The sequence below is a fragment of the Trachemys scripta genome, chromosome 1, assembly GCF_013100865.1.
Source record: "Trachemys scripta elegans isolate TJP31775 chromosome 1, CAS_Tse_1.0, whole genome shotgun sequence".
Taxonomy (NCBI): domain Eukaryota; kingdom Metazoa; phylum Chordata; order Testudines; family Emydidae; genus Trachemys; species Trachemys scripta.
Genome location: NC_048298.1, coordinates 142443913 through 142466495, shown reverse-complemented (window position 1 = coordinate 142466495; position 22583 = coordinate 142443913). Strand labels below are relative to the sequence as shown.

General features: G+C 45.4%; 1 protein-coding gene across 7 annotated transcripts in view; it reads right to left on the bottom strand.

Annotated features, from left to right (window-relative positions):
• Positions 1 to 22583, bottom strand: part of SPAG17 (sperm associated antigen 17) — a 280253-nt gene that overhangs the window by 178504 nt on the left and 79166 nt on the right. For all 7 annotated transcript variants that reach the window (XR_004647912.1, XR_004647911.1, XR_004647913.1 and 4 more), the window contains exons 4-7: positions 21755 to 21886; positions 13473 to 13677; positions 6937 to 7131; positions 4865 to 5046 (exon numbers count right to left, since the gene is read on the bottom strand). Coding sequence is in view for 4 of the 7 variants with exons in the window: in XM_034787997.1 (XP_034643888.1) it covers positions 4865 to 5046; positions 6937 to 7131; positions 13473 to 13677; positions 21755 to 21886 (714 nt within the window). In the remaining 3 variants the exon portion in view is untranslated. The remainder of the gene's footprint in view (positions 1 to 4864; positions 5047 to 6936; positions 7132 to 13472; positions 13678 to 21754; positions 21887 to 22583) is intronic.

Sequence of the window (22583 nt, the reverse complement as noted above, 5' to 3'; positions counted from 1 at the left end):
AAAAATTAAAAAAAATAAAAAATTATAGTAATTATTATAATGATTTTACAAGGCTGTTTTAGGTTCCCAAACTTGAGACATGTTGAAGGAACCTGATTTTAAGTAAGTGCTAAGCACACACTTTCTGAAACTCAGGGTTCTTTAAGGTGTCTCAAGTTAGACACCCAAATTCACCAATCACTTTTGATATTATTTGTTTTTATGACAGGATACTTCAAGATTAGTAAGGCAAGTCATTTTTGAATAACAGGAATTTTGAAAAGTTAGTGTTTTTTATTTTTTAAAAAGTCTGAACTTCTTTTCTTTTTCCCAACCCAAAACATCTGTCAAAAATGGTTGATATAGAAACCTCCTCATGTTTGTTTCTGTTATTCATCAGTGGTTACTAGGACACTGGAACATTTTAATTAAGGCTTGCTAAAATGTTTTGAACGTGCAAGCATTATAAACAAAATGAGAAATTCTACAGACATTACAAGCAACATGAACTGCCAATGTTTAACAAGACCAACAGCTAGGATAAGATGAGAGTTTCTAATATCAATTCCCCACCATGTCTCCTCCCAGCACACACATACTTTGTCAAAAAACTCACACCCTGTTTTCCATCTAAAACTTACCACCTGTACTTTTTGGGCACGGGAGAGTGTTTTGGGAAAGTCTGATATTTGTGGCAAGGCACATTTTCAAAATATGCAAACCTGAATAAAGGTAATTTACTTGTATTATACATCACTCTCTTCTTTCAGATAGCATGTCTGGCAGTCCTTCATTTGAGTCCTCCCCATGCATGTCCTGGAGGCAGTTCAGAGCTGTATTTAACCTCAGTAAAGACTTTCCAGAGGGAATCCACTGAAATAGACTTACTGCATCCGTTCACTGTATACTATGATATGGGTTCTATGTTCTTTAGTATCACTTCTATATGTATTTCTTTAAAGCCCTACAAACACCCTCCCCCCCCACACTTCTTTAGAGTCTATATTGGTCTCTGAGAAATTGAGAAATGTAAATTGAGAATTTCAATCTATTCAAAGAACTCTAGTACACGTAACTTTTCTCTCCCTTTTCAGTATTGACAGTAAAGATACTTACTGTTGGGATATTCATAAGCAACAGACTCACATAAGAGATGAGAATGAGAGGATTTTAACTGAATGACTGAAGAATTGCTCTCCCAAAATTAACATTGAATCTGAAGGTCAGGTGAAGAAAGTAATGCCATGTGGGCTGAACTTCAAGTAGCAGTTCTACATGTTTCCACAAATGAGGCATTTCCAAGGCATGCCTTAGAAGCCACTGCGGAATTAGCCAAATGCAATCTGATCCCTTCAGTTTTGAAGGGCCTGATAGTTCACTGATTGTTTATATGCAGAATTTAATCCACTAATATAAGTGTTGGGAGGAAATAGTCTGTCCCATAACCCTATTACTATAAACCACAAATAAACTGGAAGAAATTATGGAATGTGTTATGGTAGTTGTGACGCTGTACCCCATAATTCTTTCTATTCTTTCTATTCTGACTATTCATCCTATTTGTACACATATATCATTTTTGTACTTGAAGTTAAGAATATTGGCTGTATACTTGCTTGATTTCTAAGTAAGCTTTGTAAGGCATTTGGTCAGCTTCTTTAGAAAGGAATTTGCAAAGTTAAGTGCCCAATCAAGAAGCACTTAAGGAACAATGGATCTTGGAATGCTCCAATCCACATAAGAAGTCTACTTGAGGACATTCAAGGTAGCATGTGAACCATGGCTGCTACCTGTAGTTCTGAGTCATGCATGGACATGTGACTTGCCCATGTGACTCCAAAACTCCATCTTGGAGCTGGACTTTGCATAGGAGAGAGGAGGGGGTCTCCACCCACAAGAGAGTCTATTTAAATGCCAGGAGACCCCTCCATTTGTTTTTTTTCAGCTGGCTAAAGAGAGCCTCTCCACCCCCAAAGGATACCTGAAAGGAACTGGAACAAAGGACAGTAACTACAGGGGGTATGAGTGATTGATGGATCCAGACTAGAAGGAGACTAGTCTGTAAAAGGAAGCTTAGTGGGTGAGATTTTATTTGTATTCAGTTTCTTAGACATAGACTTGCGTGTTCTATTTTATTTTACTTGGTAATTCACTTTGTTCTGTCTGTTACTACTTGGAATCACTTAAATCTTACTTTCTGTATTTAATAAAATCATTTTTACGTATTATTTAACCCAGAGTATGTATTAATACCGAGGGGGGGGGGCAAACAGCTGTGCATATCTCTCTATCAGTGTTATAGAAGGCGAACAATTCATGTGTTTACCCTGTATAAGCTTTATACAGATTTATTTGGGTTTAGACTCCATTGGGAGTTGGGCATCTGAGTGTTAAAGACAAGAATACTTCTATAAGCTGCTTTCAGTTAAGTCTGCAGCTTTGGAGCAAGTAATTCAGACCCTGGGTCTTTGTTGGAGCAGATGGGCCTGTCTGGCTCAGCAAGACAGGGTGCTGGGATGCCGACCTAGCAGAGAAAGCAGGGGCAGAAGTAGTCTTGGCACATCAGTTGGCAGTCCCCAAGGGGGTTTCTGAGATCCAACCTGTCACAGTAGTTTAGGATTTTTTCCCCTCATCTAATGTGAACAGGGAGACATTGGATCCCTTGCTATGGTAAAGATCTGGAGTAGGAACACCTAGTGCCTGCTTGGGCTTTCTCTGCTACTTCCTGGACACACTGATCCTTACTAAGAAGGAGTGGGGTACAAAACTACTTTTTAGCAGAGGGCTGTCCTTCCTTTGTTTGCACTGCCGCTATGCTGAATTCTGCTGTATTTGAAGCAGTACTGTGGGGAGGGAGATCCTCCATGTGGTACCAGATTGAGTGACCCTGTTGAACAGAGCCAATGATGCTCTGAGAGGAAATGGAAGAGAAGAAAAAAAGCTCACATGGGAAGATGAGCTGCGGATACGGGCGGAAAGGAATTCTTAGAAAAGAAGAACAGAAAAATTGGATGAATGGACTATAAGGTGGATAGAAAGTTGGCTAGATTGTCGGGCTCAGTGGATAGTGATCAACGGCTCGATGTCTAGTTGGCAGCCGGTATCAATCTAAGGGGTCGATCCTGGGGCCGGTTTTGTTCAACATCTTTATTAATGATCTGGATGATGGGATTAATTGCACCCTCAGCAAGTTCGCAGATGACACTAAGCTTGGGGGAGAGGTAGATACGCTGGAGGCTAGTGATAAGATCCAGAGTGACCTAGACAAATTGGAGGATTGGACCAAAAGAAATCTGAGGTTCAACAAGGACAAGTGCAGAGTTCTGCACTTAGGAAAGAAGAATCCTATGCACTGCTACAGGCTGGGGACCGACTGGCTAAGCAGCAGTTCTGCAGAAAAGGACCTGAGGATTATAGTGGATGAGAAGCTGGATATGAGTCCAGTGTGGATATGAGTAGTGTGCCCTTATTGTAAAGAAGGCCAATGGCATATTGGGCTGTATTAATAGGAGCACTGCCAGCAGATTGAGGGAAGTGATTATTCCCCTCTATTTGGCACTGGTGAGGCCACACCTGGAGTATTGCGTCCAGTTTTGGTCCCCCCACTACAGAAGGGATGCGGACAAATTGGAGATAGTCCAGCGGAGGGCAATGAAAATAATTAGGGGGCTGGGGCACATGACTTACGAGGAGAGGCTCAGGGAACTGGGGTTATTTAGTCTGCAGAAGAGAAGAGTGAGGTGGAATTTGATAGCAGCCTTCAAATACCTGAAGGGGGGTTCCAAAGAGGTTGGAGCTAGGCTGTTCTCAGTGGTGGCAGATGACAGAACAAGAAGCAATGGTCTCAAGTTGCAGTGGGGGAGGTCTAGATTGGATATTTAGTTGGGGATTGGTCTTGCTTTGAGCAGGGGGTTGGACTAGATGACCTCCTGAAGTCCCTTCTAACTCTGATATTCTATGATATTAGGAAACACTATTTCACTAGGAGGGTGGTGAAGCACTGGAATGGGTTACCTAGGGAGGAGGTATAATCTCCATCTTTAGAGGTTTTTAAGGCCCGGCTTGACAAAGCCATGGCTGGGATGATTTAGTTGGTGTTGGTCCTTCTTTGAGCAGGGGATTGGACTAGATGACCTCCTGAGGTCTCTTCCAACCCTAATATTCTATGAAAAAGAGAATTCAATCTGCACAAGAATAAAGACAAAAAACGTGGGGGAAGAGTTCTGAGCTGGGGCACCTCTGCAGATGAAAGAAGTGCTGGTTGGCTTCTACTGGGTGATTAGTCTTTAAGAAAAAGGGTTGGTGGCCATAATTGTGTACTGCATTTGAAGCATGCTTTGGGGCTGACCCCCCAAAGGCAACGTGGGATGTGCATTAGAACATCATATCTCAACAATGGCTTGCACAGAAATTCCACATTTTTTTTTATTATTCCTTTATTTTCATTTGCCCTCAATGAGATCTAGGACACAGATCTATTGTTAAAGGGCTGGCAATATAATTTTGGAGTTATTCAATACCAATGTTTGAACCTCTAATGAGGAGTGTGTGGACGCTATGAATTTGTTTAGTATTATACTTCAAAGAGATTACAAACTCTGCAACCCTGGCCCACGGTTTAGAAACTCACTGTGTAAAACATTGGCTCAAAGAACATAGAAGCCCTATAGATACACCCAGCAAGTTTATAAGGTGTGGAAAATAAATGGCTTTCATTCAAGGAGATAACAATCTTCATAGGCATAGTTTGTATGCTCTGTAAACAAATTAGTCTGGTTCAAAGTTTTACAGACACACACAGCTCAAATTCCCACTGTACTTAAATTGGTGTTATATGCTATAAAAACTAAATGGGCAGCTCATTGTGAAAGAGGAAACTACTAACCATCATGTCACTATTAGTCCAGTCTGGGGGAAAGGTATTTTCCTTTACTATGTGATGAAGTCTGGCAACATCAAAGAGAGTTGATCCATGTTTCCCACTGTTCAGAATTGGCTCCAAGTATTTCCAGAACATTTCCAAATCTTTGATAGCTTTAGCTTTCTTCCTTTTTTCAGCTTCTACAACTATAAACGCATTGTTATTAGATAAATTATAGCATATTTGTATCCCAATATCTCCCTTTTACATGGGAATAGTGAGTCTGAGACATATTTCTGGAATATTGAGAAGGAAACATGAATTGCAGGTTGGTCTACTCTACTCAAAGTGTTCTTCAAAAAATTCCTATTCTTAAACAAATTCCCAGAAAAATATTTGAGGTCAAGCCCAACTTAAGGTTGTAAATACAAAACAAAAATGTAAGGAGGGAAAAACTTCATAGGATGTTGCACTTGAAGAAACAACAAATAAATGCCTGAAATCCAAAATCTAAGGTTATACTTATCAAAATGCCTTGGGCCTAAACTAGTAACTGTTCTTCAAATGTGAGGTAGATAAGTGTTGTTATCCCCATTTTAGAGATGTTGAAACTAAGACAAAGAGATTAAAGTACATTTCATCGGTGAAATGTGATTGTAGAAACATCAGTGCAGGTTTCCATGTTTATTGTATTGTAATGATCAAATTTCCTCATTATCTGGGTACAAAAATGTTTTTTCTAAATGCCAGCCCTGCAAACTCACTCTGGGATTATGGCCTGACTGTTGTAGCTGCTGAGAATCTGCAGCTGCAAATGCCTTGATTTCATTTGGAGTTGGGGATGCTCAGCACTTCTAAAAATCAGGCCTGGGGCTAAATTTATCCTTGGTATAACTCCAATGATCCAGAGGTGTCTAAAGTTGATAACCCCAAAAATACGGCAGTGGACTGTTCTGAAACGTTTGGCCTATGTAACTTTCCCAAGGCCATACAAGGATTCTGTGGCAGTCATGAAGAGAACCCTGGACTATCCTTCCTCAACTAAGGCACTTCCATCTACTGATGTTGCTCAAGGGTTGTTATCAAAGGAATGTGAATTGGAAAATTATGTCTGAGTATCTGGTACAGATGTTTATATGTTGAATATGATACAGTGCAGTGGGAGTAAGTCAAACCAACCCGATAGCTTTCTTTGACAGGGTAACAAGCCTTGTGGATGGGGGGGAAGTGGTAGACGTGGTATATCTTGACTTTAGTAAAGCTTTTGATATTGTCTCGTGTGACCTTCTCATAAACAAATTAGGGAAATGCAACCTAGATGGAGCTACTATAAGGTAGGCACAAAACTGGTTGGAAAACTGTTCCCAGAGAGTAGTTATCAGTGGTTCACAGTCATGCTGAAAGGCCATAACAAATAAACTGACAATTCATGACACTTTAATTCTGCTGAATGAATCCAGTTAGAGGATTTATTCTTTGATTTCACCAATTGATTCTTTGACTCCATCAGTCTTAAAGAACTTGAGATGCATCTTCAGTTCCTGTAACTGATAAATGTTTTAAGAGGCTTGACAGACAATGTACTCAAAATCTGGAGTCCTTTCATTGAAATTTTTGACGTTTCATTTATACTAATACTATACCAATTTTTCCAAAGTGACAGGTGGGCTAGATGCCACTAGTTAATTATTCTTCAATGTAAGATCTAGAAAACTGGGAAAAGAAGGGAGTGAGGAAGAATATTAAGAGGAGAAAAATATTGTTGAATCTCTTCTTCTGTAAATATTGGACAAGAAAATTTCCCATCTCTAATAGTTGTGATATCATAATACATCTCATGGGGATTACAAGGCAAAGCAAGTACCAGCACTAGTGACAAGTGTCAAAGAAGCTAACTGGCTGATTCCTAATATTACAATAATAATACAAATATTCAGCTCATTTCCTCCTGTAGGCCTAGATATTTAAAACATTTTAAAAAGAGAGCACAGGCACTCAGATAACACAATGCTAAGCATGGATAAGAATTTAAATAGCATTTTAAAAATAGAATATTTAGGATTTTATAAAGGATATTTGTCCTATCACTAGCTTACCTTCAGGTGTAAGTAATGATGATTCTTGCAGTTTAGCTGCTCCCAAATATGTCTGCAATGGCTCGTAATTTTCAGAAGAAATCTTAATTACATTAGAGATACTGACCCCAAGCTCAGACAGAACAGGTAGTAACTGAGGGTTGTGGAAACCCCAAATTATGAAGTAATATTGGGCACCATCATCTGGTTCATCATCTGTTCAAAATATCGAAATCACCAGTCACATTACAAAAGGAGAGCAGATTAGAATAGATCATTTCAGCTGCTATATTAAAGTATATTGTAGCTCAATTGCATAGCAACAGCTATATTTAAGGTTGCACAAATATTTCTATTGTAACTCCTTTTGTTCTGATGCACACAATTTTCTGAACTTTCATCTTTTAGACTGAAATTTTCCAACTGGTTTCAGTAGCAACCTTCATGGAACTTGTAGGGAGAAGCACAGCTTGCAGAAGCGAAGAATTTGGAGGAGGCACCAGGAAGCCAGTATGTCTGCACGTGGCAAGAGTGCTAGCTACAGATGCAGCATCTCTGTAAATAGCTCTCTTAATAGAGAGCCAATTTAGTTTCAGAAACATGGAATGCTATCATGTTCTTACCGAGCATATGGTACAATTACTGTCCAACAGTGAATTTTTTAGGTAAGTATGTACAAAAATAGTTGAAAGAACAGGAGTACTTGTGGCACCTTAGAGACCAACACATTTATTAGGGCATAAGCTTTCGTGGACTACAGCCCACTTCTTCGGATGCATATATATGAGCATTGCCGCATCCGAAGAAGTGGGCTGTAGTCCACGAAAGCTTATGCTCTAATAAATGTGTTAGGCTCTAAGGTGCCACAAGTACTCCTGTTCTTTTTGCGGACGCAGACTAATATGGCTGCTACTCTGAAAAAAATAGTTGAGCTGGTTTTGAGAGTGAGGGAAATGGAAAAGGAACATTTTCCACATCATAAAAAGTCTGACTTTGATTTAGCACCTAAGTGCATAAGGGTAAGAAGCTGAAATGTGGCAGGATGAGTCCTGTGGGAGGATAGGCACTTTTCAGTGTTCTGGTGAAAAAGGAATTTTTGATTTGCCCAAGTTCTTTCGGTTTGTCAATTATAGTTTGAACATGTGCAGGAGTGTGTTTTTACACAGCTAAAATGCTTTTTAATAATCTCCAAGTGTCCTAAATGAAAGAAGGCAGCAGTTCTCATGCATGCATAGTAGAGTTTACTACTCGGGGGAAAATGAAGTGAATATATGTACTGAATGAGGCAGAGCTTTCTAGACACCATCTTGATTCACTAGTAAACTGGAAAACAGTACAGCAGAATCTCAGTTACGAACACCTGGGGAATGGAGGTTATTTGCAACTCTGAACAAAACATTATGATTGTTCTTTCAAAAGTTTACAACTGAATATTGACTTAATACAGCTTTGAAACTTTACTGTGCAGAAGAAAAATGCTGCTTTCCCTTTATTTTTTCAGTAGCTTACTTTTAACACAGTACTATACTGTATTTGATTTATTTATTTTTTGGTCTCTGTTGCTGCCTGATTGCATACTTCTGGTTCCAAATGAGGTATGTGGTTGACTGGTGGTTCTACTATAAGTTGTACGAAACAAAATGCAATATACAGTGAGCCTTGTCTCATAAAGGGCTCAATTCTGCACAGTGCTGAGCACTCTGGCCCAATCTAGTAAAGCACTTAAATACATGATGTAATTGGGACTATTACATGCTTAAACTTAAACATGTACTTAAATGCTTTGCTGGATTGGACCAGAGCGTTCAGCAACTTGCAGGATCAAACCCTCCCTCTGCACCTTAATGTGTACTGCTGCACTTTACAATATTGAATAGCAAATATAACGCTGTGCTAGTTGCCTCTTACAGGTTGCACACACTTCTTACAGCACTTTAGAGCTACCGTGCAGTGTATGACAAAAGGCTATTTATTACTGTAAGTCTGTGCTAACTCTGAAGCTCTATGAAAGTGCTCTCTGCTGCCATCTATTGATAAACTGGAGGAAGAGAGACTGAGTAGACCTTATTTGCATGTTACCCACCCTCCCAGTATGAACATTTTGGTTGTTCTGATTAAAATTCCATTACATTTTGGGTGTGTGGTAATGAAATATAATGATTGCTATGCAACAGAAAAATGAAGTCACCCTAAACAAAAGTATCTCTCTGGCACTGCCAGGGAATGGAACTTGGATTTAAGCTAGACCGAGAGGGAACAGCTCATTTGTAGTAAGAAGCAAGTCATTGGTGGCAAGCACTCTAATCAATGCTCCTATATGCCACGTGAGAGATGATGCAGAGTCAGCATTGAGGCTAGAGGCAGTGACAGGGTTTCTCTTCATGGAAACCAGGCAGCATTTCCCACTGGAATGGTGGAGAGGGACCAGACTTTTGGACATCACTAAACACTGCCAACAAACTGAGTGGGGTGCACAGAAAGGGAAGTGGGGCAAGTGGTATGGGAAAGGGACATCTGACAATCACATCAGAAGGTGGGAAAACAAAGGACTACCGCCAAAGATACTGTGAGGGTGGGTGTTTTACTTATTACTTGTATAAAAAGACGGTTGAGTTATTTTCCCAAATTAATGCTGTGTTCCTTTCCCTCTTAATAAAAATGTATTTAACACACAGATTCAGTACTTGCAAACAGGGACCTCATTCCATTCTCAACTCATTCAAGACTTCAGGGCACAAGGAGCCAGAGGCTGTGGTTAATAAGACAACAGCATTTAGAGTCACTACCCTGTAAGAGCAAAAGGGGAGAGGACAATTTTTCTGCTGCAGTTGTGGCCAGGATGTACATATTGCTGTCAAGTATCAGAATGAAGAGAATCCCACCTTAGTGTACCAGATGCTGTGGATGAGTTGGGGGGAATTGAGAAACTGGCAAGGGGCTTCAGAAGGGAGACACTCAGGCTCTCAGAACTTAAAGCAGGAATTCCCAAACTTTTGCTGGCACAACCCCATTTGAATGAACTATTTACTCCGGGACCCCAGACAGCATGGAGGATGCCATTTTGAAGAGAAAATCACACTCTTCCCACAGTGTGACCTTATACCATATGGAATAGGCCATTTTGCTCTACAAAGTGGTGTCCTCCACACAGCGTGACCTCATATGTATGGTGCATGCAAGGTCATGCTGTGCAGAGGATGTCATTTTGTAGAAGCAAAGTGGCATCCTCCATGCACCATGACCTCACATGCACTGCATGGAAGTCATGCTGTGCAGAGCAAAATGGTGTCCTCTGTACACTAGGGATCGCTGCAACCCCATCTGCTGATGGCCTGGCCCCATTTGGGGTCACGACTTACAGTTTGGGAACCTCTGACTTAAAGGCTCCCATGGAAAGATTCTCCAAGCCTAAATACCACCATGACTAATAGAAGCTCAAGCAGAGGTCACTGTAAAGGCTGAAGCGACAGAATGTATAACTTACTTGATACTGGATCCCAAGGGACTATTTCAGTTTTTCTACCAACAGTTGCTTAGGAATTGACAGTAAAGCCACTGACTGGACTTAGTATGGATGAATACCCTTACCAAGGGAACATCATAGTGGTCCTGGAATTTTCAGAGGAGGTTGTCAGGAAAAGAGAAGAAGTGGACACAGCAGCAGTGATATGTTTTGGTGTCTGATGTGTCTGTTCTCATAGAGACCAACTCTAGACTTTTGAGGTACTCCCCAACTACTGCAGATGAGTTGGGGAGCAATACCTAAACACCCTTAGCCAGGGACCTGACCTTCCCTCCCCATCCCACCTCCCCATGTGAATCCAGGCTCCACCAGTAGACCCTGAAAGATTCTGAGGAAGAAATTTTGTGAAAGATCCAGGGTGTTCTTGCTACACAAGTGGGTCATGGGACACATGTAGGCAGAAGATCATATCATCACACTACAAGACTCATGTCCTTTCAGAGCATGTTCTAGGAAGATTGCTCTCTCCAAGATGGAGGACCTGCAACACCATCTTCAGGAACTGCTTGCAAACGGCATCACTGCAGAATCATGAAGCCCATATATCTCTTTTATAGTGGGAGTACAGAAGTTGAATGGGAACATAAGGATATATATAGAGAGACAACCAAGTGCTAAAAAGATGCACTGTGGTAGATCAGTACATCATGCCTCAAGTACAAGATACTTTGGCCTGTTTGCTAGGGTTCTCAGTGGTGGATTTTTGCAGTGAATATTGCCAGATCCTGCTGGGACAAAAAGACACCATTCATCTGCTCTTTGGGTTTCCTACCAGTTTGAACTCATGCCCAAGGTCAATCTCATAAAACAGGTATGATTTGGTGAGTTGCCTGAGGTGCAGTTCTGGTTCCTGGTTTTCCGGTACTTGGTCTTGAACTGCTTAGTTTGCTCCCTGCACTGGTCACCAGTCCGATAAATTTCCAGTGCTGCCAGCTTCTTTGCTATTTGCTGGTATGCATGGTCATTCCTGGTACTCTTACTAGAATCCACTGTTTAGCTGGTCTCGCAGCAGAGATTAACCAAAATCTGGGTGTGCTCCCCGACCACGAAGCAGCACTTTTTGCAAAGGACTTCTGGCCAGTTTGCACTGCAAATTCAGAGTGTTAGGTTCTCTGAAGGTGTGTTTTCAGCTCAGAGGTCAGAATAAAATGGAAGGGTTAAATGCTGACTCTTTGAACTGCTGTACTAGAACAAGGGGAGTTGCTTCTGTTTCCTTGGAGTCAATTGACAATTCTTGGGGGAGAGAGGACAAAGAAATTTGGCCGATTCCCAGGACCCAAATCGGGACCAGTTGTGTCTATACTGCAAAGCAATAGGGCTTTAACCTTGTGTCCCAGCTTGACTGGGGCTTGAGGTGTCCACCCTCATGGGGTCCTAGGACCCTGGATCTGAGCCTGAGAGATTAATGTATGGACAGAAGGGAGGTTCCGACTCAAGCCTGAGTCTGAGACTGGGCGTACATTGCAATGTAGACATACCCTATATGCCTTAAGCCTAGCTATGAAGAGCTCTGTGAGAGTATGAGACACATAACAGTGGTCTGCTAGAGTTGGAAGATGGGAGATTAAACTTGCTCTGTAGTTACAAACCCTGGCTCCACGCTAAGTATGTCACTAGTCTAGAGGTGCAGAGCTTTGTAAATTTCTCAACATTTTTGCAAAAAGAACAGGAGTACTTGTGGCACCTTAGAGACTAACAAATTTATTAGAGCATAAGCTTTCGTGGACTACAGCCCACTTCTTCGGATGCATATAGAGTGGAATAAATATCAAGGAGATATATATACACACATACAGAGAGCATAAACAGGTGGGAGTTGTTTTACCAACTCTGAGAGGTCAATTAAGTAAGAGAAAAAAAACTTCTGAAGTGATAATCAAGCTAGCCCAGTACAGACAGTTTGATAAGAAGTGTGAGAATACTTACAAGGGGAGATAGATTCAATGTTTGTAATGGCTCAGCCATTCCCAGTCCTTATTCAATCCTAAATTGATTGTATCTAGTTTTCATATCAATTCCAGCTCAGCAGTCTCTGGTTGGAGTCTGTTTTTGAATTTTTTCTGTTGTAAAATAGCCATCCGCAGGTCTGTCATTGAATGACCAGACAGATTAAAGTGTTCTCTCACTGGTTTTTTGAGTATTATGATTCCTGATGTCAGATTTGTGTCCATTAATTCTTTTGCGTAGAGACTGTCTGGTTTGGCCAATGTACATGGCAGAGGGGCATTGCTGGCACATGATGGCATACATCACATTGGTAGATGTGCTCATTCACCATGCTCTCTGTATTTGTGTATATATATCTCCTCAATATATGTTCCATTCTATATGCATCCGAAGAAGTGGGCTGTAGTCCACGAAAGCTTATGCTCTAATAAATTTGTTGGTCTTTAAGGTCTGGTCTATACTACCCGCCTGAATCAGCGGGTAGAAATCGACCTCTCAGGGATCGATTTATCGCGTCCCAATCCCCGAATCGGCGCTCTAACTCCACCAGCGGAGGTGGTAGTAAGCGCCGCCGACAAAAAGCGGCAGAAGTCGATTTTGCCGCCGTCCTCACAACGGGGTAAGTCGGCTGCAATACGTCGAATTCAGCTACGCTATTCACGTAGCTGAATTTGCGTATCTTAAATCGACTCCCCGCTGTAGTGTAGATGTACCCTAAGGTGCCACAAGTACTCCTGTTCTTTTTGCAGATACAGACTAACACGGCTGCTACTCTGAAACCTGTCAACATTTTTGGCTTCCTTTAGTGGATGTTTGTAGCCATGTCCACTATGGTTTAGGAATACGATTTTTCTCAGAACTGGTTAGCACATTATTAACTTGTACAGCTTTTGATATTTTATAACACAAGGAGAAGATTGTCTCATTGATATGGAGGTAAATGTAATTATTTTCTTTCTTGACTTATAACGAGTTTCAATCTTTCTAAAGGGAATACATCAGAGTCTTGAATCAGCAGGTAGGTTTCAAGACTTTTAAATGCTCTTTGGGTGAGTTGATCAGCAGTCTATCTGCATGCCTTACATACCCAAATATTTGTCATCCTCCTCCTCTTCTCCACGTCGCTTTAGTGTGGTGTCCTTTTTAATAGTAGTTGCTGTTGGTACTGCTTCAGCTTTCTTTCCCTTCCCTCCTTTTCCTGCAGATTTGGTACTGGGTGGCTTTTCCTTCTTGCCAGGAGGTTTAGCTTTCCCTTTGTCTTTTTCTTTCTCCTTCTCTCGCTCTTCTGCTGCCTGGTAAAATTAACAAACTAATCTCACATATTAGTCTAAGCATGAACAGAACAAATGGTTGACTGTAGTAAAACTTTACTGTTTGAATATATTTATTTTAATATTTTTCCCTCTGACCCTTCAGGATTTTGTTTTGGTGCAGCTGTCTTGAGCTCCACCCTTTCTCCTTTCTCACACTCTTCAGTTTATTATATTCCTATTAAATAGCAGTGCCAAGACCTCATGCTAAAAGAATAGGGTATATATGAAAAAATAACTATGATTTTTAAAAATGAGTGAAATTGGTGCTGGTGAAAGGTGGATTGATACAGCCCTGGAAACTAATGCCTTCTGATGCTTTAAGCTTCAGAGCAGGTACAGTACTTGCATCAGCAGTGCAAACTTCCCTGTGGACCAGGAAGGAACTGTGGCTGATCAAAAAGTTCAGACTCTAAGGCTGGTTCAGTCCTTAGCGTCTCTATTGAAACTGCCAACTATGGAATCAATTGGTGCCAACTCTGTCGGTCTTTTCTTTGATGTGAACATCTATCCACTATGAACTGGGACTGAGAGCACTACATTCATTTCATACAGGACACTAATGAATCATTAGATAATTCCCAGACAAAAACTATATTAAAATAGAGCTAAGGTGGACAGTATATATATATATATATATATATAAATAAAAAAATTGCAGGGATGGTGTCACCTGTAGTGACACCATGCCATAATTATAAATGGATTAAATGGATTTTTTAAAAGGTACATTCAATTTTTCTCTTCTTTTTTTGCCCCCTTATGGTGTCATGTTAAAGGGCGAACAAGCAGCAAGAAAAGCTCTCAGCACTCTGTGTAACTGGTATGATTTACCATACTCAGTTGTTTTGCTGGATGCTGCAGAAGAAGTAGCCTTTCTGGCTGTAGCTGTTGTCTTTTAGTTCAGATTAGAAAAAGACGGTTACTCACCGTTGTAACTGTTGTTCTTCGAGATGTGTTGCTCATATCCATTCCATTAGGTGTGTGCGCGCCGCGTGCACGATCGTCGGAAGATTTTCTACCCTAGCAACACCGGCGGGTCGGCTGTGGAGCCCCCCTAGAGTGGCGCCTTCATGGCGCTGAATATATACCCCAGCCGACCCGGCGCCCCCTCAGTTCCTTCTTGCCGGCTACTCCGACAGTGGGGACGGGGGGCGGGTTTGGAATGGATATGAGCAACACATCTCGAAGAACAACAGTTACAACGGTGAGTAACCGTCTTTTCTTCTTCGAGTGCTTGCTCATATCCATTCCATTAGGTGACTCCCAAGCCCAACTTAGGTGGTGGGGTCGGAGTGAGACATTGCTGTGTGCAAAACCGCTGATCCGAAAGCAGCATCGTCTCTGGACTGCTGCACTAGTGCATAGTGAGCTGTAAATGTGTGGACTGATGACCAAACCGCCGCTCTACAAATGTCCTGGATCGGAACATGTGCCAGGAAAGCAGTCGAGGAAGCTTCGGCCATCGTGGAGTGAGCGGTGAGGTGCGGTGCTGAGACACCTGCCAGGTCATAGCAAGTCCGGATGCAAGACGTAATCCAGGAGGATAGGCGTTGTGAGGAGACCGGTGAGCCTTTCATTCGGTCGGCCACTGCAACGAAGAGTTGCGTCGTCTTTCTAAAGTGCTTTGTGCGGTCAATATAGAAGGCCAGGGCCCTGCGTACGTCCAGGGAATGCAAACGTTGATCCTGGCGAGTGGCATGTGGTTTAGGATGAAAGACCGGGAGAAATATATCCTGGTTGATATGAAAAGGAGAAACCACCTTAGGGAGAAAGGCAGGATGTGGACGAAGCTGCACTTTATCCTTATGAAAAACTGTGTAAGGGGGCTCAGACGTAAGCGCCCTGAGTTCAGAAACGCGCCTTGCTGAGGTGATGGCTACGAGGAAGGCTGTCTTCCAGGATAGGTACAGAAGTGAACAGGTGGCCAGTGGCTCGAATGGAGGACCTGTGAGCTTGGAGAGAACCAGGTTGAGGTCCCACGTCGGAACGGGCTGACGTTGTTGTGGGTACATCCGGTCTAAGCCCTTGAGGAATCTAACGACCATCGGGTTAGAGAATACCGAGGACGCGAGTTCCCCTGGGTGAAAGGCCGATATAGCGGCCAGGTGAACTCTAATTGAAGATATCGCCAACCCCTGCTGTTTTAGGGCGAGGAGATATTCCAAAATGAGAGGAATAGGTGCCTGCAACGGGGGCGTGGCTCGTTGTTCGCACCAACAGGAGAACCGCTTCCACTTGGCCAGGTACGTGGTCCGTGTTGAGGGCTTCCTACTGCTCAGCAGAATCTGTTGGACAGAGTGCGAGCACTGCTGCTCTGCCTGGGTGAACCATGGAGCAGCCACGCCGTGAGGTGGAGTGATTGTAGGTCGGGGTGACGCAGCCGGCCGTGGTCCTGAGAGATGAGATCCGGACATAATGGAAGCGGGATCGGTGTCTGAACCGAGAGTTCCAACAGTGTGGTGTACCAATGTTGTCTCGGCCACGCTGGAGCGACCAGAATTACCCGTGCCTGGTCTCTGCGCAATTTGAGCAGTACCTTGTGGACCAGAGGAAACGGAGGAAAGGCATAAAACAGGTGGTCTTTCCAGGGAAGGAGAAACGCATCCGAGAGGGAGCCCGGAGCTCGACCTTGCAGGGAGCAGAACACGTGGCACTTCCTGTTGTCTCGAGATGCAAACAGGTCTATCTGGGGAAACCCCCACTTCTGGAAGACGGAATGTATGATGTCCGGACGGATAGACCACTCGTGCGTTTGGAAGGACCTGCTGAGTCGGTCCGCTAAAGTGTTCTGGACTCCAGGGAGGAACGATGCCGTGAGATGGATTGAGTGGGCGATGCAGAAGTCCCACAGGCGAATGGCCTCTTGGCATAGAATTGACGAACGTGCTCCTCCTTGCTTGTTGATGTAAAACATGGCCGTGGTGTTGTCGATGAGAACTAACACACAGCGGCCACGTAGGAGATTGAGAAAAGCCTGGCACGCCAGGCGCACCGCCATCAGTTCCCGAACATTGATGTGCAGGGCTAGCTGGGGTGCAGTCCACAGGCCCTGGGTATGGTGTTCGTTGAGATGGGCGCCCCAACCCAGAGATGAAGCGTCTGTGACCAGGTGCAGAGAGGGTTGTGGGGCGTGAAATGGCATCCCCTCGCAGACCACATTGTGATCTAGCCACCAGGTGAGGGAGGTCAGGACCGAGATCGGGACCGTGACCACCATGTTCAGGCTGTCCCGATGTGGGCGGTATATTGACGACACCCAGGTCTGGAGTGGGCGAAGCCGAAGTCTGGCATGCCTGGTTACGTACGTGCAGGAAGCCATGTGACCCAGCAGGGTAAGGCACGACCTCACCGTGGTAGTTGGGAAGGCCTGGAGCCCTTGAATGAGGTTCGTGATAGTGCCAAAGCGGTTGTCTGGCAGGATGGCTTGTGCACGTCTGGAGTCTAGAACTGCGCCGATGAATTCTATTCTCTGGGTAGGTTCTAGAGTGGATTTGTCCTTGTTGAGTAGGATGCCCAACTCGTTGAATGTGTGCACTATTATGTGGACGTGAGCTTGAACTTGCTCTTTGGTGCGACCGCGTACCAGCCAGTCGTCTAGGTACGGGAACACCTGTATCCCTTGCCGACGAAGGTACGCTGCCACGACAGCCATACATTTCGTGAACACTCTTGGGGCCGAGGATAGGCCGAAGGGAAGGACTGCAAATTGGTAGTGCACCGTGTTTACCACGAATCGCAGGAAGCGTCTGTGAGGTGGGTAAATTGCGATGTGAAAGTATGCGTCTTTCATGTCGAGGGCGGCGAACCAGTCTCCAGGATCGAGGGAAGGGATAATGGCCCCCAAAGAGACCATGCGGAACTTCAACTTTACTACGAATTTGTTGAGTCCGCGCAAGTCCAAGATGGGTCGCAGACCTCCTTTGGACTTGGGAATGAGGAAGTACCGGGAATAAAATCCCCTGCTCCTTAACTCCACTGGAACCTCCTCTATGGCCCCCATAGCAAGGAGCGTAGAAACTTCCTGTATAAGAAGTTGCTCGTGAGAAGGGTCCCTGAAGAGGGACGGGGAAGGGGGGGAGGAAGGGGGGATTGAAGAAAACTGGATAGCGTATCCCCTGTCCACCGTGCGAAGGACCCAACGGTCCGAAGTTATAAGGGACCAAGCACGGTGGAAATGGGAAAGGCGATCTCGAAAGGAGGGGGCTGGATCCTGGGGGATGACTGGGGCGCCGTCCTCGACCGCACCTTCAAAAGTTCTGCCTGGGGCCTGAAGGTGGTCTAGGTGGCCCCTGGTTCTGGCCGGGTTGAGGGCCGGTCCACCTTCTTCTACCACCTCGCCCTCGCCTCCGGGCCGAGTCCTGTCTCTGACGAGGCGGGGGGGGTAGAAGCGCTGAGGCTGCGGCCTAAATGGCCTGCGCTGAGGGTCCGCAACATGCATCCCCAGGGAACGCATGATTGTCCTGGAGTCCTTGAGGCTCTGCAGGCGAGAGTCCGTCTTTTCTGAAAACAACCCTTGTCCTTCGAAGGGCAGATCCTGCAGGGTTTGCTGCAGTTCCTGAGGCAGACCCGAAACCTGGAGCCAGGAGATCCTCCGCATAGCGATACCTGATGCCAGGGTTCTCGCAGCAGAGTCCGCTATGTCTAAGGAGGCCTGTAAGGAGGTCCGAGCCACCTTCTTACCCTCCTCTACCATGGCTCCAAACTCCTCCCTGGACTCTTGGGGAACCAACTCCTTGAACTTCCCCATAGAGTTCCAGGAGTTAAAGTTGTAGCGGCTCAGGAGCGCCTGCTGGTTCGCCGCTCTAAGTTGCAGCCCTCCGGCTGAGTAAACTTTACGGCCGAACAAATCGAGGCGCTTCGCCTCCTTCGATTTAGGCGCTGCAGCCTGCTGACCGTGGCGCTCCCTTGCGTTCACTGATGCCACCACCAGTGAACACGGTTGGGGGTGGGTATACAAGTACCCGTAGTCTTTGGATGGAACAAAGTATTTCCTTTCCACCCCTCTCGCTGTGGGTGGGATAGAGGCAGGAGTTTGCCATATCGTAGCTGCATTGGCTTGTATCGTGCGGATCAGGGGTAACGCCACCCTCGATGGGGCATCCGCTCCGAGGATATTCACGATAGGGTCCTGCACCTCCACTATCTCCTCCGTCTGCAGGTCCATATTACGGGCCATCCTACGCAGGAGATCCTGGTGAGCCCGAAGATCTATTGGAGGTGGACCTGTGCATGATGTGCCCGCCACTGCCTCATCCGGAGAGGAAGAGGAAGATGCCTCCGGTGGTACAGGATCCAAGGGAGGGTCCTGGTCTCCCTGCTCCTGGGCCGGAGCATCACCTGCGCTTGGGTCCAGGGCGTCAGGTGGTGCGGACACGGAAGCCTCCATGCCCCCTGGCGGAGGCCGAGAGATGGTGGACTCCGGGGCCCTTCTAACGGAGTGACCCGAGCGAGAGGTCGAAGGTATTGGAGCCCCTTGCTCCTGATGGTACGCCCACGGGGTCCAAAACGACCAGTGAGATGGGCCATGAGAATGGTCCTCTGTTATCTCCTGCCAATGGCCCAAGTCCTGTTCCTCGGCTTGCCCTTGAAGGGGGTATGCCGATCTCGATAGGTCCTCCGAGGAGCGAGACACCGATCTCGATGGCCATGGCGGTGCCGAGAGAGTCGAAACGATTCCCGTGGGCTGCGGTGCCGTACGGTGCCGGTCCGGAGATGATCTATCTCTACGCGGTGCCGGCGAACGGTGCCGGGATCGCAATCGGTGCCGATGACCTCGTCGGTGCCGGGAGCCGGATCTGGACCTCGACGAGGACCTGGAGTATGCCCGGTGCCGGGAGCGGCCTCTCGACGTCGAGCGTCGACCGTAGCGGTGCCGAGAACTACGTCTCGACGTTGATCGGTGCCGACGATCATAGCGGTGCCGAGACGTAGAGCGGTGCCGCGACGAAGATCTTGGCCGCGAGTACGACCGGTGCCGAGGTGATATTCGGCGCCGGGACTGCGAGCGGCGTGGGGACCTGCTTCGGGACCTGGACCGGTGCCGAGGTTCCAGCCCTTGCGATGGAGGGCGCATCAAGGCAGGCTTCCCCCTCGACTGGACCGGGCGAGTCAACGGTGCCGTCGGTGCCGGTGGTTGAGGCGGTGCCAGCTCCGTGAGAGCTATCAAGTCTCTCGCCGCCGCGAAGGTCTCTGGAGTCGACGGGAGGCACTGTATCACCGCCGGTCTCGGTGGAGACGCTATCTGCACCGGACTCAACGGCCTCGGCGCCGGAGTCGACGGTGCTGGAGGCACCTGTTTTCGGTGCTCCACCGGCGGACTCGGCTCTACCCCCGGCACTGGGGGAGCCGGCGTCTTCGGCACGGAGGTCCCCGTCTTATGGGCTTTTTTATGCCCCGGGGATAATGACCGGCGTCGAGGCACTTGCTGTGCTTGCGGTGCCGACGAGGTCCGGTGCCGGGGAGGCTTGTCCGACGCCACTCGCGTGGTCGGCATGGCCGGTGCCGCCGGGGCACTGCGCACCGAGGCGCTAGGTGCCGGGGCCTGACTTGTAGAGGGAGCGTCCGGACTAAGTGCCGCCTCCATCAGGAGTTGCCGGAGCCGAAAGTCCCGCTCCTTCTTGGTCCTTGGTCTGAAGGCCTTACAGATCTTGCACTTATCTGTTTGATGGGACTCTCCCAGGCACTTCAGACAGGAGTCGTGCGGGTCGCTCGTGGGCATAGGCTTAGCGCAGGAGGCGCACTGCTTGAAGCCGGGAGCGTTGGGCATGAGCCCGGCCCCGCGGCCGGGGGAGAAAGGGGGAGACGACCCCCTTAATCCCCTGAACTACTATAACAACTAGAACAACTTTTAAAAACTATTTAACTATTTATCTATAAACACTATAACTATAACTATAACTGCGAATAACTAACTAAGCTAGGGAGAGTGGAGAACAGCTATGCCGCGCTCCACAGTTCCAACGACCGTCAGGGGCGGTAAGAAGGAACTGAGGGGGCGCCGGGTCGGCTGGGGTATATATTCAGCGCCATGAAGGCGCCACTCTAGGGGGCTCCACAGCCGACCCGCCGGTGTTGCTAGGGTAGAAAATCTTCCGACGATCGTGCACGCGGCGCGCACACACCTAATGGAATGGATATGAGCAAGCACTCGAAGAAGAACCAGAGATTCTGCCTTCTTTTGTTCTCTTCCCTCTGTCTGGTGCTAAGCACCCTCACATGTGCTCCTTTTAAACTATTCAGACCTGTCTCCAAGAGACTCAAAGCTATCTAGTGGATTTGTGGATTCCAACCAGTTTTCTTCATCTCATTTCAAATTTATTCCACTTCAGACTTTTGTAAACCCCATCTTTTTGTGCTACAGCTTTGTGTTCCTAACCCGATGAACACATAGAGTCAGATTACATAATTGTCAGTTCTAGAATGTTCACAAAACACTGCCTTATTTATTGTATCTGGGTCATTTCCTAGAATTAAGTGCTGAACACAGTAGACACTGAACTTGTCTGGTTTTGACCAAAGAGCTCTAGATGTTTTCAACACCTTCAGAGTCCTTTGCTACTATTTTTTTCCAGTTTAATATTTCCTTACATTCTGTAGTCTCATTTGCTTATTCTTTAACCTTTTACATATACTGCAGCACCTAGCTGTCCTGCATTTGTATCCCATTTGTTTCTTCTGATGTCTTCCCCTATAATTCCTATCTTCTTTATAATTACTAAGCAGTTATTTCCTTCTCATTCCTCTTAAAGGGACTTCTGTATTAACTTTGTTCCCTTTCTGTTTTTCTTTCTCCTGTCCCACCTTCTGCATCTCAGTACTCAGGAATGAATATTTAAGGAGTTAACTATTTTAAAGACTCAATAAAAAAAGAATATTCTATTTGGTTTGTTTTTAGCTTCTCCTCAGTTATAAATGCATTTACTGGATAATATTTTCTAATAGTAGGAGAGACAGAAGTTGAATTTACTTGGGCAACACTTGACTGTGTGATCTGGAGGGAATGGAATTGCCTTCATAAAGTTGGGTGGAACATCCTCCTTACAGCACACAAGAGTACCTTCTTTTCAGCTGCTCTTCTCTGCAGGTCCTTCTGTTTGATGCAAAGCAGCTGAAATTTCAATAGTTTTCCAATCAGTGTTACAGGAAGCTGCTCTCCACTATCCAGAATGGCTTTGGCTGCCTCTATCACCTGCAGAGAGGTGAAGAAAGAGTTATTATTAATACAGTTTCAGTATAAAATTTGGCACACACTGTGTGTGCTGACAGGGTGGACTGATATTTCACATTTTAAAGTATGTGGCTCACAATAATATGGCCATCCTAAGTCATACTTTCAAAAAATGACCCAATCCCAGTAACAGCCTATCCCCACTCCTTGGCTCTCAGGTCCTTCTTGCTAATCAGCTGGAGTGCTGCTCACTGTCACACTACACACAAGCTGAGATGGAGGCAACAGTCTACATTTCATTTTAGGAGTATACAGATATCCAGTTAATGTTGTAAAAAACATCCACTATTAGGTTTTAAATAGTGGAGTGATATTAACAGCAACTTAGAGAGTTATAAATTAAATAGCATTGAATAGATACCAAACCAACTGGGATAGCCTGGGCTACTGTTTATAAAATGGCTAGTGTCTGAGTTACTAACCCTGACTGAAAGATACAAACTGCTTGTTGGCAATTTGAGCGGGGCTATACTGGTGCAAAGACACCCTCTCTTTGTTTAATGTTGATTTGGCTGGTACTATGTAGCCTAATTAATGTGAAATAAGGCTATTGAGTTTTCCTCAGGTGATGACAGCAGCAGGAACATACAGCTGCATTGTCCAGATGTGTGACACTGACAGGCTGTTTTATGACAGTTTTTTACAGCCTGCTGCCACT